This window comes from Oncorhynchus tshawytscha, linkage group LG08 (genome assembly GCF_018296145.1).
Source record: "Oncorhynchus tshawytscha isolate Ot180627B linkage group LG08, Otsh_v2.0, whole genome shotgun sequence".
NCBI classification, from domain to species: domain Eukaryota; kingdom Metazoa; phylum Chordata; class Actinopteri; order Salmoniformes; family Salmonidae; genus Oncorhynchus; species Oncorhynchus tshawytscha.
Genome location: NC_056436.1, coordinates 51763095 through 51783959, shown reverse-complemented (window position 1 = coordinate 51783959; position 20865 = coordinate 51763095). Strand labels below are relative to the sequence as shown.

Sequence of the window (20865 nt, the reverse complement as noted above, 5' to 3'; positions counted from 1 at the left end):
AAGTTATCAAAACATCACACCAAGTTAAAACTACACAAAACACATACTACATTTGAAGTGCTTGTAAAATTCACTATGTGAAAAAATGAATGGTGGAAGATGATTAGAACCATTTATGTGTTTGACTGCAAGGTTTTATGGTTATTATTTGTCCACTGAGGAGTTCTATAGAAAGCAATAGTAATGGCATCTTTGTGTAGGCATTAACTCAGCCATGACTTGTTGGCCAAAGCCTATGTGGAAATAAATTGAGTTTGTCGGGTTTTTGGATAAACGCCGAAAATAAAAACTGACTGAAAACAATAAAAAACGTATAAAAAACAAAACGTATAAGATTTCCTAAGCCTGCGTTAACCTCAGACCTAATTGTTGCGGTTTATCCCAAAACTTTATTTCCCCATAACTCATTTCCGGTTTTTAGATCTAAATTTACCCAGGTACCGCCTCATTTGACTCACGTGTGAACGTGCCAGGACATTGAGGCATATGCGCACTGTGTGGAGTTACCGACAACTTCAGTGGTCTGTTATGAGACGAATTTTGTTGTCCCAACAGACTTGCATGATCATTGGGGTGGCTGAGCTGCAAGAGCCTTTGTCAGTACCTAAAGAGGACTGCTACTAGCACTAGCTGACCTTCATACGATGTTTCCAGCTAGCAGATATTCAATTCAAGGTAAGTTAGGTAGCCAGCTATTCATACGCCTGTCAGTTTCCATATATTCTCTGTCTTGCCTTTTGACACTATGTTCCCCTATTTTGTAAATGATAGTTATCTATAATTTGAGAGTGGCATGGACTAACATTTACTTAGTAAATACGGTTGACATTAGCTTTGTGGAATCTTGAAACGCTAGCTCCAGTCTGGCACCTTTTGCCCGGTTTGCTAAGCTAGTTAGCTAAGCTAAATATAGGGCAAAGTTGAAGTCAAATACTGTTATAATATAGGTCACTAACGATTGTCCTTTGGTCAGCCAATGTTAGTTTAGTACGTGCAGAAATACATTAAGTATTTTGTACGTTAACTAATATTGAACTAAAGTAATATTATTAGTTATGCACTTTCAAAAGTAATTGGCTGACTATCTTAGCTAACTAGCTAGCTAGCTTGACCGTGAGTGTCAATATTGACAGTTGTGACGTCTCATGGCGTCAATCTACTGACAAGCCAAGGCAGGAATCATTGTCTCGGGAAAGCTAGCAGTATTTGTTGACTGCTATAGGTGATAACTTAACTGGCTGATACCAGTACTCTTTTGCTGACAATCTCATGACCTAAATGGACGTGGATTACATTGCCTATTGACAATTGCACATCAGTGGCGGTTGGTGCCGTTCAAAATTAGGGAGAACAAAATAAGTACAGTGCCTTGCGAAAGTATTCGGGCCCCTTGAACTTTGCGACCTTTTGCCACATTTCAGGCTTCAAACAAAGATATAAAACTGTATTTTTTTGTGAAGAATCAACAACAAGTGGGACACAATCATGAAGTGGAACGACATTTATTGGATATTTCAAACTTTAACAAATCAAAAACTGAAAAATTGGGCGTGCAAAATTATTCAGCCCCCTTAAGTTAATACTTTGTAGCGCCACCTTTTGCTGCGATTACAGCTGTAAGTCGCTTGGGGTATGTCTCTCTCAGTTTTGCACATCGAGAGACTGACATTTTTTCCCATTCCTCCTTGCAAAACAGCTCAAGCTCAGTGAGGTTGGATGGAGAGCATTTGTGAACAGCAGTTTTCAGTTCTTTCCACAGATTCTCGATTGGATTCAGGTCTGGACTTTGACTTGGCCATTCTAACACCTGGATATGTTTATTTTTGAACCATTCCATTGTAGCTTTTGCTTTATGTTTTAGATCATTGTCTTGTTGGAAGACAAATCTCCGTCCCAGTCTCAGGTCTTTTGCAGACTCCATCAGGTTTTCTTCCAGAATGGTCCTGTATTTGGCTCCATCCATCTTCCCATCAATTTTAAACCATCTTCCCTGTCCCTGCTGAAGAAAAGCTGGCCCAAACCATGATGCTGCCACCACCATGTTTGACAGTGGGGATGGTGTGGTCAGGGTGATGAGCTGTGTTGCTTTTACGCCAAACATAACGTTTTGCATTGTTGCCAAAAAGTTCCATTTTGGTTTCATCTGACCAGAGCACCTTCTTCCAAATGTTTGATGTGTCTCCCAGGTGGCTTGTGGCAAACTTTAAGACACTTTTTATGGATATCTTTAAGAAATGGCTTTCTTCTTGCCACTCTTCCATAAAGGCCAGATTTGTGCAATATACGACTGATTGTTGTCCTATGGACAGAGTCTCCCACCTCAGCTGTAAATCTCTGCGGTTCATCCAGAGTGATCATGGGCCTCTTGGCTGCATCTCTGATCAGTCTTCTACTTGTATGAGCTGAAAGTTTAGAGGGACGGCCAGGTCTTGGTAGATTTGCAGTGGTCTGATACTCCTTCCATTTCAATATTATCGCTTGCACAGTGCTCCTTAGGATGTTTAAAGCTTGGGAAATCTTTTTGTATCCAAATCCGGCTTTAAACTTCTTCACAACAGTATCTCGGACCTGCCTGGTGTGTTCCTTGTTCTTCATGATGCTCTCTGCGCTTTTAACGGACCTCTGAGACTATCACAGTGCAGGTGCATTTATACAGAGACTTGATTACACACAGGTGGATTGTATTTATCATCATTAGTCATTTAGGTCAACATTGGATCATTCAAAGATCCTCACTGAACTTCTGGAGAGAGTTTGCTGCACTGGAAGTAAAGGGGCTGAATAATTTTGCACGCCCAATTTTTCAGTTTTTGATGTTAAAAAAGTTTGAAATATTCAATAAATGTCGTTCCACTTCATGATTGTGTCCCACTTGTTGTTGTTTCTTCACAAAAATATACAGTTTTATATCTTTATGTTTGAAGCCTGAAATGTGGCAAAAGGTCGCAAAGTTCAAGGGGGCCGAATACTTTCGCAAGGCACTGTATATGGCCTTATTTCTATTACAGATGACTGTCATTCATATACTGTACCATTCACCCAGCTCAATCTAACATAGATGAGTTTATGCTTCTATGGGATACTAAAATTTGCCCTATACCCATCATGAGGTTGCTACAACCTAGCCTACAAATGAAAGTTAATAATGTATGTGCACAGTTCAAGAGACAAATTGGATTAATCAAGATGACAGTGAAACTTACAATACCGACCTTGCACACTCTTGCCTGCATCAAGCTGATCAGGGGTGTAATCATTAGTCAAAAATCAGAGTTTGTATTGGACAAATTCCGGTAGGTCCCTCCCCGTTTCATTCCATTTAAGAAACGTTTTGCAACAGAATCAGCAGAATGAATTCCCCCCAGATCACCTGCACACACAGTTCACTCTCATAGCAGCCACAAAGCATGCATCAACATCACTTTGCGCGTTGTTTAATTTCTTCTCACATTTACACCCTCTTCTCCTCTCACCTTTTCCCTTTGCTTGTGGACTTCAGTGCACAACACAACCGCAGTCTGACCAGGCGCAAAAACCTCTCCAAGGCAAACCTTCATACCATAACCTCTACTTAGCCTACATCGATGTTACCATATTAACAGCTAACATGTAGTAAACCCACAAACCAGGTGTACAATCATGCAGTACAGCGAGTAGTTTAGCAGTTACACCGGCGGACCCCAATGGCAAATTAATAAAACCGAAAGCTTTGCTTAACTTGGAAGAGTTGCAGTGGTGGATAGTCTTAGCCTACTAGCTAACATAAATAACATTCCTCTCTTTTTCAGTCAGGTTGTTGAGTAGGCTAAATTAGCCGCATAAGCTAAGTAAGTGAAAGGTAAACTAAGAAGAGAAGAAATATAACAAAATATAGCTCTGCTGCTTCATTAATTTAAGAAATTAATTTGTTCAACTGTTAAGCTATTGTCTTTCTCTCTCTGAGTCAACTACTCACCGCATTATATGCACTGCAGCGTTCGCTAGCTGTAGGTTATGCTTTCAGTACTATATTAATTATCTGATCCTTTGATTGGATGGACAACATCAGTTCATACTGCAAGAGCTATAATAGGTTGGAGGACGTCCCCCGGAAATCGATTATAATTACTGTGTAAGTCTATGGAAAAGGGATGTGAACCATGAGCCTCCTGGGTTTTGTATTGAAGTCATGGTGTAACCCTAGAGGCTGTTGAGGCTACTGTAGAACTTACTTGCAAAACAGTTTTAATCAGTTATTTGGTGACATTAATATATTTACTATAGTTTTATCTAAGGATCACTTTTGTTTTTAAAGTTTCACTGTTTTTATGAAATCTGCAGAGTAGGATGGCCCTCCCCTACCTCCTGATAACCCTCCACTGCTACATAAGCCCATACAAATCTCATAGGCTGCTACACAGAAGAATAGTGACACGTTCAGTTGCAATGTATTGTACAGCGTAACAGTTCTGCTGTATGACCACAATAAAACTTCCATAATGACTTGAGTCATCAAGATAGCTGTAAACAAAGTCATCTCTTGAATGTCCTTTTTTACTGTCTGACTGTTTGTACTGTGCATAAGGTAACATGTGTACACACTCTGAAGGTATACAGTAGGACCTCACCTTATCAGCTTCCTCGCCAGTCCGTCGGCACTGACTGGATCTGCCTTGTTCTTTGCAGCCCAAAGGTGTATACGAGCATTGAAAACAGTGCAAGCGGAACATGCACCTTCACAGCACTACACGTGGGGACGGAATTGCTCATCTGCAGTGATGCCTCGCATAACATCACACTACACAATCTTCCCCAGGGACAAAGACCCACGATGGGAAGGTACTGTGTAATTCTCACCCTTGACACACTGTCTGAAATGGAATGTGTTATATTATGCGAGACCCAAACACCTTTGTTTCCTTTGTTTGTTTTTTTACCTTATACCAATGCTGATAACATTTGAACTGATCTCATATGTGAGTGCGTGGGGAATATTAGATTTGTCTTTCTAAAACAAACATATTTGCAGTGTTTTCCTCTCGTGTTGGCTATACAGCCAGTTACCCACTCCTTTTCAGCCAGGTACTTTTTTACAATTCGTAAGTCAGAATAAAAGTTAGCTGAGCCCGGTCCCGCTAGAATAAACAATATGCATCTTCTAGCGATCTATTCATAGGACAGGCGCCCATCAGTCAAAGTGAGCGATGACAGGGAAACACTGTTGATTTTAACAGTCTGCTGTCTGTCCCACCTCCCGGTGTGTGTTGTGTATGCTGCGGTTGAAGTCAAATTTCTTTACACTGAGGGAGAGAGCATGATGCTCCTTTATCTATTTGAGTCAACCTTTTGTTTACTAGTCCAACGCTCTAACCTCTAGGCTACCTGCTGCCCTCTACATTTGCATACATTTTCTAAAAACCTGTTTTTACTGTGTCATTATGGGGTATTGTGTAGATTGAGGAAAAAGTATTAAATCTTTTTACAATAAGACGAACGTAACAATATGTAAAAAGCTAAGGGGTCTGAATACTTAATGAATGCACTGTATATAGTATTTTCAAAGATTATTTATATAGGTCTACTGATTTAATCCAAGTGTTGACAATGGAGTAATCAACTGCTGCTTTCTGCGTAGCAAAGCCCATGATTAACACCTGCTTCATTTTTCAGTCATACGTTTTATTGCAGATAGCTGAGAAAATGAGCATTTGTTCTGTTTATTTTAGAGACCCATTTGAGAAAGTGCCAATCACACAATTTGAATTGAACCTTTGATTTATTTATTAAATTAATTAAGTAAATAGCCCAAATTCTGTTTTGATAAACTATTTGAAGAACATACATAATTGTTTAAATTCATATCTTGCAGTAAAATACTTTAATATCGAAGACAGGTTAAATGTACAATATTTAAATAAAAAAAGTTACTTAGAAAATAGGCCTGATCTTCAAGGCCTAGAAAATTATAACAATACTGAATTCATACATTTTCAGTCATTTAAATTGTAAACACAATACCACAACTAATGTTTCCAATCAGGGAGGTAAACTTAATAAACTATTAAATAATTGCTTTGTATTTCAGATTGAATCAAGGCATTAGAATGTACCAGAGGCCATGAAAAATAGAGCTTGTTCGGCAATCCTGGGGGATCCTGGCTGTCAACTTTTTCTATTTGGCTGGCTACTCCATGTGCTTGTGGAAAATACTAGTTGTCCTTCAATGTGCATCTATGGGATGCTGTTTGCAAATTAACACTGTCAAAACTACAAGTTTCTACTTTTGACATTCAGATAGTACAACATACTAATATTCCAGTTGGTCTTTATGGAGGCTTGTGTAAACTTGCCCGAAACCTGAGGATTTGTGTGATCTCCCCCAAGCTAATGACTAGGCTGTAGCTTAGTGGGCTAGTACATTCTTGTGCTGCTCAGACGAACAAGGTTCCAAACACACTTGGTGACACATACCTATTTGTGTGTGGCATTTTGTTTTTGTCCAGGTGTGGAGATGGAGCGGTTTGCTGACGAGGCTGATGTGGTGATAGTGGGAGGGGGTCCCGCGGGGCTGTCGGCAGCCATCCGGCTGAAGCAGCTGGCCAAAGAGCAGGAGAAGGAACTGCGTGTGTGCCTGGTGGAGAAAGCGTCACAGATCGGAGCACACACCCTCTCCGGGGCCTGCCTGGAGCCCAGCGCCCTCAACGAACTCTTCCCAGACTGGAAGGAGAGAGGGGTATGTTAGTGTCATCTCGTGTGTGTGTATAGGGCCTATAGGCTATCTGTCTCTAGCTTCAATTGTATCTGTTAGGCTTGGGCGGTATACCATGCAATGGTTTTTCAATACTGTTGAAACTATTTCCTTTACATTTTGTTTTATAAATGTGAATATTTGTAGCTACTTTAAGTAAATACCTGCAGTCAACTTCTGCAATACATTAGGAGATAAAGAAGATTGCGTTAATTAGGAGTTTTTCATTATGAAGCTTACATGTAGTCCCCAGTCACGTTGTGTTTGTTTACAAGCACACAATGAGAGACCGGCACCTTGAGGCACTCACTGTTGTGCAGCAGTTACAGTATGGAATTCACAGCTAGATACAGTGCATTCGGAAAGTGTTCAAACCCATTGACTTCTTTCCACATTTTGTTACGTTAGCCTTATTTATGAAATGGATAGAATAAAATCTCAATCTACACACACTACTACATAATGACAAAGCAAAAACAGGTTTTTAGAAATGTTTGCTAATGTATTAAAAATGACACTCAAATCACATTTACATACCCTTTACTTAGTACTTTGTTAAAGCACGTTTGGCAGCGATTACAGCCTTGAGTCATCTTGGGTATGATGCTACAAGCTTGGCACACCTGTATTTGGGGAGTTTCTCCCAATTCTTCTCTGCAGATTCTCTCAAGCTCTGTCAGGTTGGATGGGGAGCTTCGCTGCACAGTTATTTCAGGTCTCTCCAGAGATGTTTGATCAGGTTCAAGTCCGGGCTCTGGCTGGGCCACTCAAGGACATTCAGAGACCTGTCCCGAAGCCACTCCTGCATTGTCTTTGCTGTGTGCTTAGGGTCGTTGTCCTGTTGGAAGGTGAACCTTCACCCCAGTCTGAGGGCCTGAGTGCTCTGGAGCAGGTTTTTAATCAATATTCTCTCTGTACTTTGCTCTGTTCATCTTTGCCTTGATCCTCACAAGTTTCCCATTCCATGCCGCTGAAAAACATCCCCACTCCACCCATGCTTTACTGTAGGGATGGTGCCAGGTTTCCTCCAAACGTGATGCTTGGCATTCAGGGCAAAGAGTTCAATCTTGCTTTCATCAGACCAGAGAATCTTGTTTCTCGTTGTCTGAGTCCTTCAGGTGCCTTTTGGCAAACTCCAAGCAGGCTGTCATGTGCCTTTTACTGAGTAGTGGCTTCTGCCTGGCCACTCGACCATAAAGGCCTGATTGGTGGAGTTCTGCAGAGATGTTGTCCTTCTGGAAGGTTCTCCCATCTCCACAGAGAAGCTCTGTCAGTGAACATTGGGTTCTTGGTCACCTCCCTCACCAAGGCCCTTCTCCCCGATGGCTCAGTTTGGCTATGCGGCCAGCTTTAGGAAGAGTCTTGGTGGTTCCAAACTTCTTCCATTTAAGAATGTTGGAGGCCACTGTGTTCTTGGGGAACTTTAATGCTGCAGACATTTTACAGTATCCTTCCCCAGATCTGTGCCTCGCCACAATCCTGTCTCGGAGTTCTACAGACAATTCCTTCGACTTCATGGCTTGGTTTTTGCTCTGACATGCACAGTCAACTGTGGGACCTTATATAGACAGGTGTGTGTGCCTTTTCCAAACCATGTCCAGCCAATTGAATTTACCACAGGTGGACACCAATCAAGTTGTAGAAACATCTCAAGGGTGATCAATGGAAACAGGATACACCTGAGCTCAATTTTGTGTCTCATAGCAAAGGGTCTGAATAGTTATGTAAAAAAGGTATTTCTGTTTTTAATTTTTTTTTATTATAAATTTGCAAACATTTCTAATAACCTGTTTTTCGCTTTGTCATTATGGGGTATTGTGTGTAGATTGAGGGGGGGAAATTAATTAATACATTTTAGAATAAGGCTAATGTAACAGTGTGGAAAAAGTGAAGGTGTCTGAATACTTTACAAATGCACTGTATGTCTACAGAAATAAGACATCCTGCTTCTATTGCCTGTTTGAGTGTTTGTTTAGTAGCCTACTGATTTCCGTGAGCACCAAGCCTCACGCAACCACATGTAGGATAAACAATTTCACAAATCTGACTGTTTTTCATCTTCGTTATGCTGTAATAAAGGCTTTATACTTTTTTCCCCCCATTAGAACAGCTTCTCTGGTATTACTTTTAATTTGGTGTTTACACTGTTTCAAATGGTCAAAAAAATGATATTATTAATAACCCTCCCTGTTATTATCACTATTATGATACTTATAATAAGTAATATCATTATTATTATTATTAGTAGACTTATTATAGCAGTCTTGTATAACCACCATCGATGGAGCTGTAGTCCTAAGAGCGCATTCTGTTTTGTCTTAATACTGTAACTTTGGCCTATGATTCATACAGTAGCCTAAGTAATTAAATAATCATTCATTTGTTCAAGTCATTCATGATTTGAAATGCAATCAACCATTTTAGTTTTAAAATAAAATAACCACAACATTTTGGGGAATAATTATTAGCTGTAAACAATAAATAAACTCTTCCATTTTGGCAGTCGCTTTCGCGAATGCTTGCGACTGATTAGTCTTTGCTGTAATAAATGCTTTACAAAAAAAAACATTACAACGCTTATCATTTATTTAGTGTTGACATTGTTCTAAACAGTCAAACTATATTGCTCCTTAACTTCTTTTTCTTGATCTCCAGTATTTTCCACAACTAGTCAAATGTATTCCACACACCTGACTTCCCCTTTATGTCCTGAGCAACCAGTAAACAAACATTCCCCTGTTTCGAGTTGTCCTCCGCATCCATTTTGCTGTCACTTGTTAATGTGTTCAGAGTTTGTCGTAACCATTTTATTGATGTGATTATGATGTGCTATAGGTCAGGCCCTATTGGTCACGTGCATGTGATGCATGCATGTGCCCTGGAAAGAGAGCAAGAGTTAACGTAGTAGGGAATGTTTTTCCTTGACAAATGAGGGATTTCGGGAACAGAACTTTTCAGTCAGAAATGGCTGTAATTTTGTTGCCGCTTCAGCAACACGGACAGAGTGAGAAACACTGTTGATGTTCTGTGGTGGCCGCTGCAGCAGGAAGGAGTGAGAAACAACGGGTTTTAGTCAGTCACTCGCTGTCTTTATAAAAAAACAAGTGTATATACAGCGCAGCAAGTCTGAGCCCAGCCCGCACAATCCAATCAATTGCGGTCAGACTCCCTCTAGTTGTGTGTCTTAATTATTTCATCAAACTGTGCACTTAAAGCATTAGACAAGCTCAGTGCATATAGTTGATTAGATTAAAACACACAGGATGTGTGTGTATATATGGAAAAATACACAAAGAAATGTTGACCAATCGATTGGTCGAAAGAACAGACGACTCTTGGTCGACCAAGATAAAAATAAATCCCCTTTTTTCCCTGGGACAGCCCTACTCTACTCGCTTGCTAATGTGTGTATTCCTTATTCTGGGTAATGGAGATGGGCAGCGATATCAATAATTAGCTGGCAAGCCTTTAGGGCTATCATGGCAAACTTACTTTACTGGTGACATGCACCCAGGGCAAATTTGAATATTTCTGCAAAAACTTCGATCTATGTGCTAATATTTGGATGTTCCTTACATTATTCTGTTAGTTATAGCAGAGTTGGAGTCAGTGGACCATAGACATTCATGAATTGAATTACACTCCTGCGGAGATGTGCCCTATCTAGTTCTATGGAGAGAGGGATAGATTTATAAATGAAATGCACTCTCGTCTGAGGGCTGCTTCAGCAGGTCCGTTGAAAATGTTCAAATGTCATCCAGCGGAAAGAAGCATCTTCACACTGAGTTCACTCTGCAGGAGTTTCTTTCCACTGAGAGAGATTTCAAATGAAATTGTCCACAACTCTGCTCTCTATTATTTAAGTATTGAGCACGTCAGTCTAAGAAAGGTTGCCAGTCTATGGAAAGGTTGTGAGGGGAAATATGCAGCATAATTCACAGATACACACAGGATTATGGACCTGGCATTTTCTTTTTGTTGTCTTTTTTTTTTAGTCTCAGAATTTACATTTAAGTAATTTAGCAGATGATCTTAACCCAAATGGCTCCTGTAAGTCACTATTGTTAAGTGCCTAGCTCGAGGGCACATCGGCAGATTTGTCGGCTCAGGGATTCGAAACAGCAACCTTTCAGTTACTGGCTCAACGCTCTTAACCGCTAGGCTACCTGCCGCCATACCTAACTGCAGACATAACTATCACCGACATAATGTTGAGAGTACATCACAGTCCTAGACAACACCATGATCCTGCCCAAGGGAACCTCTTGCAAGCAACACCTAGGCTAAAAAAAATGAAGTGTTCTGTTATTTGTGTACTCTTCTCTTAGGCACCCTTGAACACACCAGTGACCGAAGATTTGTTTAGTATTCTAACCGAGAAGTATAGAATCCCTGTCCCAATGTTGCCAGGTAAAGTCACATGCATGTTTTACAGGACATCTTTTCAAATGACAACTCTAGCTTGTCACCTGTAAGCTCTGTCCTAAACATAAAGCTATTAGCTAGTCTAGTCTGTTTTTCATTCTATTTAATTTTTTGATTTTCCCCCCAGGTCTGCCCATGAACAACCATGGGAACTACATTGTGCGGCTGGGTCACTTTGTACATTGGTTGGGAGAGCAGGCTGAGGAGCTGGGAGTGGAGATATACCCAGGCTACGCTGCTGCTGAGGTGAGCACTGCCCACCATTCATGACAATTTCAGAAAACACAGGCCATCTTACTAATATTGGCGTGATAATTACCATTGACAAGCTACATTGATCTTTCCTGGAACATCAGCTTTTTGTCAGTAAACATTTACATAATTGTATGCCTTTGACCAGATCTGCCCTACCAAGCAAAAAGGCAGTAACTGCTCATAGTGTGGAACTGAGAAAAATGGCTTTTATTTACCTTGGTTTCACAGTAACTTTATGCAGTTACTGCTAACATGACCCCCATTTTCTCCCAAACACAGTACAATAGAGGCAGGATACTTGTCCACATGATTAAGCATGTATTTAATGTAGCAAAAATGACATTAACTCATTTTCAAACAAATGAGCAGTTACTGCCTTTTTTCTTGGTAGGGCAGAGATATAGACTGATATTTTGAGCCAGCTCCGTTTTCATCCCTGAGGTCGATTTCACTGATGCGTTGACGTATCGCGACTGGCTTTCATTGATCGTGTTTGCTTGAGGTGTCATTCCACTTTCAAAAGTGTTTTCATTTCAGATTTTGTTTTTCAGGTTTTGTTTCATGAAGATGGAAGTGTGAAAGGAATTGCCACCAATGACGTGGGCATCGCTAAGGATGGTTCGCCAAAGGTAAACTTATGCAGATTTGTGTCAATAAAATGGACTCATCGCTGTACGGAAAGTCTAAGTTATTTTCATTGGACAAAGTACAAATGTTTTTCTCCTATGTATGGTCACTTTGTACAGTATAGAGTTTGTAAATTGTAAATGTAAAAACTGAGGAAGAATCAGCACTGAATAGAATATAATTTGTTTTATGAAAGCGACAAGTAGCCTCATCCCTGGTGTATCAGACTAACATTCTCCTCTGAATTTGCCTCTGCAGGATGTGTTTGAGAGGGGGATGGAGCTCCATGCTAAAGTGACCCTGTTCGGAGAGGGCTGCCACGGCCACTTGGCCAAGCAGCTCTACAGGCAGTTCAACCTCAGGGAGAACTGTGAACCACAGACCTACGCCATTGGCCTGAAAGAGGTAAAATCCCAAAGCAACTGTATTTGGACCGAATAAACAAATAATCTGTTTTTAATCAGTCATGCAACCAGATCTTCATGTAGCCAAATCAGAATGTCATATTCATTACATTTTTGTCATTTAGCAGATGTTTTATGCACAACGACTTACGTACATGAATGTTGTTTTTCTGTCTAACCAGCTGTGGGTGATTGATGAGAAGAAGTGGAGGCCAGGCAGAGTGGAGCATTCGGTGGGCTGGCCGTTGAACAGGAACACGTATGGCGGCTCCTTCCTCTACCACCTGAACGAGGGCGAGCCACTGGTGGCCTTGGGCTTTGTGGTGAGTCCCGGTTATGGCAGCCATTTTGGCTCTTTGCAATGGATGTCAACTGCCAAACTACCAGCCATGCTAACACTTGGCAACGGTCTAAACACTAAATGAAATAACATTTGTAAAACTGAGGTCAGTGTATGACAATGCACTATACTTCTACCCTTCTCTTTATCTTCATTAGGACAACTTGAGATATGTGATAACTCAAACTTTTATGAAGATCATACATTGGGGTCAATGACCGATTGTATCCAAAACCGTAATGCTGTGTATTTCCCCACTTCCAGGTTGGTCTGGACTACACCAACCCCTACCTAAGCCCCTTCAGAGAGTTCCAGCGCTGGAAGCACCACCCCTTCGTTGCCAAGACCCTGGAGGGAGGTGACCGAATCGCCTACGGAGCCAGGGCGCTCAACGAGGGAGGCTATCAGGTGTGTGTGTATTTTTGTATGTACTACTCAAAGGTATGTGTGTGGCTCTGTGCCAAGGTTTCTGTTAGCCGATAATAGCCAGCTTTTCAGTGATAAATAAAATTGCCGCCCGTAAATTGCCCGGGAGAAGAAGAAGAAGAAGAGAAAAAAATCCCATTGCAAAATAATGCTTTTTAACCTATTCATTGATGGAAATACCAGTTGATGGAAAGACATTTGACTGGTCATGCTTATCGTCCTATAGGTTAAATGCATAATTATGTGGAATTAAATTAGCGCATGTACAGTATTTCTGTATCTTATTTATCACATGCGTACAGCATATAGATACAGAGCCTTTGAGCGGAAAATCTGTCAGACAGCAGGAGAGCTGCTGCTGCAACAGCATCTCAAACAGCAAATGCACAGGCAACGGAAGGCAGGCTTCCTCAGCTCGTCACACACACCACTTTGCAATGAGCTGGAGGCAGTATGCATTTTGAAAACGTATACTTAATTGTTTGAAACCCGAACGTTTTACTACATATTATGAGGCATGTCTTACCTTGCTTCAAGGTAGCCTAGCTAAAATCAGACCATATCCGTGGTGGCAATTCTTCTATATCAACTTTCTCTCGTTGTCCAGTAGCCAAAGGCAAAATCCTAGTCATATTAGCAGCCCATGCTAGTTGTCGCATATTAGAGCTCCCCTCTTTCAACATTTCAAACAGATATTTTCATCTTTGTCACATGAAACCGCTTGCATGTGTTGGTGCACTTTCACAAGGGTGTTTTCCAATGAATTGCATTATGGAACAAACATTTGCGCGTTGCCTTACTGTCTTGTGCACGTTGCTACGTTTTATGTAAAGAAATTAACAGCTTATCAACATTTTTAAGCTAAACATTCAGATCTGTTCCATCAGACTCATTGCTTTTTAAGGTTTCTTTTTATGTAGCCAAGGGCCCACTGGTTGCATGAATTTGGGATCTATTGTCCCACAACTGTTCCAGAGTCTGTTTTGAATAGGCTGTTTCTTTCTTGAAAAGCTGACCAATACAATAGGTAAACTTTTCTACTATGGGGGATAGTAGATTGACATAGGCTAGTGTTTTTGCTGTTCATTACTCATCTTGTTGGCTGAGGAAAAGTACACATGGAGAGTTATTCTAACATCTTCAAAATGCACATCGGAATTCGGTAAGAGTTGTTGCACATTGTTGCATCCTCGACTTGCATATTCTTTTTATAATCTAAATGGGATTTCTCTCATTCTGAGCACCATGGATGGAATCCCTAATCCGGTCCGGTAAATAAAAATGCTGCCTGTCAAATGTCCTGCGCCACATTTTTGTAACTTTAATGTGTGTCTCGGCATCAAAAATGGGAAATACGTGAATCTTGGGTCAGGTTTTCCACTGGTTCTTATTCCATGAAAGCATTTCCCCATTACATTCATGATTATAATCTTTACCGGTCTTCCTCCATCCAGTGCCTCCCTAAAGTGACATTCCCTGGGGGGATGCTTATCGGATGCAGTCCGGGCTTCATGAATGTACCAAAGATCAAAGGCACCCACACGGCCATGAAGAGCGGCATGCTGGCCGCAGAGGCCATCTTCCCCAAAGTCACAGCCGAAGACCCAGCATCTGAAACGGCAGGTAGGTTAAACCAGACCAAAACCTTTTCCTTTGATTTAAATGCTCCCTCACACACACACACACACACACACACACACCTCACTGATTGTAAAGTGAAGCCAAAGGCACATTTCTACATTATAAAATATGCAATGAATACACTATTAAAGAGTGTAATTTGTTGAGACTTTTATCGCTAATGCTAATTGGGGGGGGGAGATGTTAATTGCTTCTCTCCAGTGTGTCATTTTTTAAAAGTAAATTAATGGAATTTTATTTGATAAAAAAAACACAAAGTAAATGAGCAATTTTAATTTGTGGGTGCAAGATCATCTCTAACATTTTACTGTCATCTGAATAGAATTATACTTTTCTGGTAATTTGTCTTCCAGGACTTCACATACCGGAGTATGAGGACAATTTGAAGAAGTCTTGGATCTGGAAAGAGCTGTACGCAGTGAGGAACATCAGGCCGTCGTTCCACAACTACTTTGGACTGTACGGGGGCATGATCTACACTGGTGTCTTCTACTGGATACTTAGAGGGAAGGAGCCATGGACACTGAAACATGCAGGTGCAGCATATTGATGATTTGTATGACGTATTCATCAGAAAAGATGGTCCGTTTCTGTTTCGGCCAAGTTGATATTGGACAAAGCAACAACTCAGTTTTGCTATATGCACATCAAAATCATGCACTCATGCTAAGAATTGCCTCAAGGAACAAACCAATGTTTTATCTGGCCTGCAACCAACTGAGGTTTGATAACTCCCAACTCTTTTACCCTAGGCTTGGACTCAGCCCAACTGAAACCGGCTAAGGAGTGCACGCCCATCGAGTACCCCAAGCCTGATGGCAAGCTGAGCTTCGACCTGCTCTCTTCTGTGGCCCTGAGCGGTACCAACCACGAGGGGGACCAGCCCCCCCACCTCACCCTGAAGGACGACAGCATCCCTGTGGCCAACAACCTGGCCATTTACGATGGGCCCGAGCAGCGCTTCTGTCCAGCAGGTACGACTGATGCACAATTACAAATCCATCCTTAGCCCATACAACACAGGCACTTAATTTAGATCTGAAAGGGTTGGATAGGTATAAGCAATAGGTCATTATCAATAAAACGTTACAATACAGTGCAGAGCATTCGATCTTTGACAATTACGCGTAGTTTAAGGGATTGTTAAATAAATGTTATAGCTACCTAGCCAACTATTTGACTTTAATATAGTCACACCTCGAAGAGCATAGTCAGAACTACACATTTCTGATTATTCCACATTTAGCTACTAGTACATCAGTGCTTTTTATGATCAGTAAACATGAATTGATCATGTCATTTCAGATATGTGAGGAATAGCCTATCGATTGGCATGTAGCCAGCTAAGCAAACAATGTGTCATTTAGCTGCTTCGTCGGATTAGACTTTTGAAAAGACCCCCACAAGCGTCACGGGACTCGTCTGAACTCGGTACCGCTGATCTGCCAACTTCTGTCTGTAGCGTCCCAACAGTTTGGGCTACACACTAATATGATCCCTCTATAGAAAGGTGACTCTCTCTCGGACACGTACATGTTTTGCTCTAGGACGCCCACAAGCCTCGCCAAAAGGTAGCCCAGTACCAGTTAGAAAAATGAATGGCAATACTTATGGAAGTAGTTTAGTGGCTAAAAAAAGGGTTAAGTGTCTTTTTCTATTCCTTCTTATCTCTGATATAGGACAAACACTTTATAACAAACTTCCCTTTGATTAATATGTTTAGCCAACTGTACAAAGTTTCTACTGGTAGCTTGCAAAGTAAACATGATCAGCTAACTACATCGGCAAATGTGCCTTTCTGCTGCTTGACAGGCAGATCCCACAAAGGTTGGGAAATGAACCTAAACCACTCATACATGTCAATTATAGTTCACTTTTATTTTAAATCACTCAAATATCCAATTAATGGTGGCCAATATTGAGCGAGAGAGAGGATACCCTCACGTATCTGAAATTACATGATCAATTGTTGCTTTGAGTTATACAGCAGTGAACTGCTGTATAACTCAAGCAAAATGTGTGCAATTGTTTTGCCTGGAATAATCAAAAATGTATAGTTCTGACTATGCTCTTCAAGAGGTGATAATATTACAACAATGGTTAACGTTTCCTTAAAAACAGCATGTGTTTAAGATTGCTGTGTAATACTACTGTGGTGCCTTCAGGCATTGTGAGATATAATAATCTGTGCAGCACGACTGCAATGAGAACGACCTGGACGTGCCCAATAGCTCCACCTAGGAGGTATGGAGCAAGGCCAGGGATCTCTGTGGAATTGAATATTACTGTCCACTGAAACACCTGACCCTCCATGAATAAAGCTCAAGCACGCCATTGCCGCTTCCAAGTGCTGTCATTGCCTGCATGACCAGTATGACTCAAGACATTGATATTGATCAGCACAGCCAGGTTTATTCTCTGGAAGTCTCAATAAATGATCAGAGTTATATATATATTTGTGAAATGGCCATCAAACCCATTACTGCTACTAAGGCAGAGATGTAATGCATGCAGTATGATTGATTCGACATAGACAACTGTTAGAAATCAGTCTTCTCCACAGATGTCTGGCCCAAAATACTGTCCCTGAACCTGTTATTTATTTTGTTAATCTTTTTTTATGGTTTTCCATCCATAATATAACTATTACATACATTGTTGAACTTGACGTTTTCAAATGGGTGGTAATCTGATGGATAATGAGTAGGGACACATAATGGCTGTTTGGGAGGGCTGCACTGCACACAACAATCATGATTCTGGCTGCATAGCTATATTCACAAACCTATCATTAACCTACACTATATATACAAAATTATGTAGACACTCCTTCAATTTAGTGCATACGGCTATTTCAGCCACACCCGTTGCTGACCGGTGTATAAAATCGAGCACACAGCCATGCAATCGCCATAAACATTGGCAGTAGAATGGCCGTCATAGGATGCCACCTTTCCAACAAGTCAGTTCATAAAATGTCTGCCCTGCTAGAGCTGCCCCAGTCAACTGTAAGTGCTGTTATTGTGAAATGGAAACGTCTAGGAGCAACAATAGCTCAGCCATGAAGTGGTAGGCCACACGAGCTCACAGAACTGGACCGCAGAGTGCTGAAGTGTGTAAAAATCGTCTGTCCTCAGTTACAACACTCACTATCGAGTTCCAAACTGCCTCTGGAAGCAAAGTCAGCACAAGAACTGTTCATCAGGAGCTTCATGAAATGGGTTTCCATGGCCGAGCAGCCGCACACAAGCCTAAGATCACCATGCGCAATGCCAACCGTCGGCTGGAGCGGTGTACAGCTTGCCGCCATTGGTCTCTGGAGCAGTGGAAATGCGCTCTCTGGAGTGATGTATCACGCTTCAGCATCTGGCAGTCCAACGGATGTCCATACAGAAATGGTTTGTTGAGATCGGTGTGGAAGAACTTGGCTGGCCTGCACAGAGCCCTGACCTCAACCCCATCGAACACCTTAGGGATGAATTGGAATGCCAACTGCGAGCCAGGCCTAATCGCCCAACCACACTAATGCTCTGGAAGAAAGTCCCTGCGACAATATTCCAACATCAAGTGGAAAGCATTCCCAGAAGAGTGGAGGCTGTTATAGCGAAGGGGGAACCAACTCCATAGTAATGCCCATGATTTTGGAATGAGATGTTTGAGCAGGTGTCCACATACTTTTGATCATGTTGTGTATGTAGGATCAGGAAAGTAAGGTGTGGCCTTTCTTTGCAAAACCAGGTTCATTGATAATCAAATATGAGTCACTCGAGAGCAGACCTACAGTAGTAGATAAAGGTGTTACACGGAACCCAAACCGGCTGTGCGCGAGTGGCATCGTGCATACATTTATTTTGTCCCCCCACACCAAATGCGATCACGACACGCAGGTTAAAATATCAAAACAAACTCTGAACCAATTACATTAATGCTTTTTAACCTGTCCCCTAATTAAACATTTAACAAAGAAGGGCCAGAAGTATACAGAATGGTGTCTTTTGCATGGAGGTGGATCAGAGAATCACCAGCAGCAAGAGCGACGACATTGACGTATACAGAGAAGTCTACCTGAGAATTGAACCCTGTGGCACCCCCATAGAAGACTGCCAGAGGTCCGGACAACAGGCCCTCCGATTTGACACACTGAACTCTATCAGAGAAGTAGTTGGTGAACCAGGCGAGGCAGTCATTTGAGAAACCAAGGCTGGTTACTCTGCCGATAAGAATGTGGTGATTGACAGAGTCGAAAGCCTTGGTCAGGTCGACGAATACGGCTGCACAGGATTGTCTCTTATCGATTACAGTTATATCGTTTAGGACCTTGAAAGGGGCTGAGGTGCACCCATTGCCAGCTCGGAAGCCAGATTGCATAGCGGAGAAGGTACGGTGGGATTCGAAATGGTCTGTGATCTGTTTTGTTAACTTTGCTTTCGAATAGATTCAAGGCATAATGTACAGACAAAGTTATGGTAGGATGTAAACCTAGGCACAGTGACATTGTCTCTAGAAACATCATTTAAACCAGGTGATGCCACCGCATGTGTGGGAGGTGGAACTGAAGGGTTAGCTAAGGCATATTGAGCAGGGCTAGAGGCTCTACAGTGAAATAAGACCATTACTAAACAGAACAGCAATGGACAAGGCATATTGACATTAGGGGGAGAGGCAGTGAGTAGTTAGCTGGCTGGAAAGTAATGATCATATTTTGAAGGGGTCCAGTGAGTAGTTAGTAGTAAACTGGCTGGAAATTGCCATTGTTGCATCACTGGCAAGATTTTCCCCAAAAATATCTTTATCACAAAATAAGACCATGAATTGGTTCAGAGTTTATGATATTTTGAACCTGCAGATGGAGCATATTAAGTCTTCCTTATTTTGTAAGGTTTGAAATCCGAATAGAAATGCATTTACCTCTGAGTTATAGCAGTTTTAGGGAACGGTCGTATTTTTGTAGAATTCTATGGAATGTCCTTTAATCAGACACTTCTGGATTGTATATTAACTACTGGTACATACCTGCACTAAAACATATTACAAATGGCATTTAGTCTTACATATGCAGTATGATAATCAGACAAATTATATATTAATAAATCAAGAACTTTGAGGGGAAAACGTTCATATTAAAACCTGAAAAAAGTACAAGTTACATTTGAATTAAAATACGGCATAACAATAATTGGCATTTACAACTTCAATTTCTTCTGTACATACTTCACTAGGCCTATAGCCTAATACCAAAGTCAGAATGGGAAGAAATGTAAAAGCATGCAAGGGAGACTAAATCACCATTGCCAAATGAGTTAAGACTAGAATCTCTTTAATGGAGTACCCCAATCTATAAAAAAAAAACTGGTCCCCTACGATGCATAACTGCTTGGCCTTGCATTCTGGTGCAACACAAACATATCCTATCTTTCCTGTAACAATTTAAATGTACAGTGGATGGAATACATCTTTGCTTGCTGTTTCCATTTTGAATGACGCCCTTCTTTCCCCCCTTTTACTAGGTGTATATGAGTACGTTCCCCTTGAGACTGGAGAAGGTATGCGGTTGCAGATCAACGCTCAGAACTGCGTCCACTGCAAGACCTGTGACATCAAGGACCCCAGCCAGAACATCAACTGGGTGGTGCCCGAAGGCAGTGGAGGACCAGCCTACAACGGATTGTGATTTTGATTCTCTTCGTTGAGGTGGCTGCAAAAACACATTCAGGGCTTGCAGAATACTATACTGTGTGCCTAGATATGAAACGGAATGTCACCATATTCTTTCAATATGGGAATTGTAAAATGGTTATAAAAGACAAGTGGCTTTGGTTCATGTATGGTGTCCTGAATAATGCACGTCATAAGCAGAAAGCTGCATTGACATAACTTTAAAATAGACTAACTTAACCCACTTAAATGTATTAGCTATTGCAGGTACCATTTGCAACAGCGTATGATCTGAGAGATACTGTACATAATGTCATTAGTGGGACAAATGTATGTTGGTGAATAAATATTTGCCATGCCTCGTG

The 20865-nt window shown here is 41.2% G+C and overlaps 1 protein-coding gene across 1 annotated transcript; it reads left to right on the top strand.

Annotated features, from left to right (window-relative positions):
- The first annotated feature begins 458 nt into the window (after positions 1 to 458).
- LOC112256342 (electron transfer flavoprotein-ubiquinone oxidoreductase, mitochondrial-like) lies at positions 459 to 20859 on the top strand. Its single transcript, XM_042325640.1, has 13 exons — positions 459 to 675; positions 4666 to 4818; positions 6483 to 6712; positions 11056 to 11137; positions 11280 to 11398; positions 11959 to 12036; positions 12293 to 12439; positions 12621 to 12761; positions 13043 to 13186; positions 14659 to 14827; positions 15199 to 15381; positions 15598 to 15819; positions 20353 to 20859. The coding sequence occupies exons 1-13, from the start codon at positions 645 to 647 to the stop codon at positions 20514 to 20516; spliced, it is 1863 nt and encodes a 620-aa protein (XP_042181574.1). The 5' UTR covers positions 459 to 644; the 3' UTR covers positions 20517 to 20859.
- The last annotated feature ends 6 nt before the right edge of the window (positions 20860 to 20865 follow it).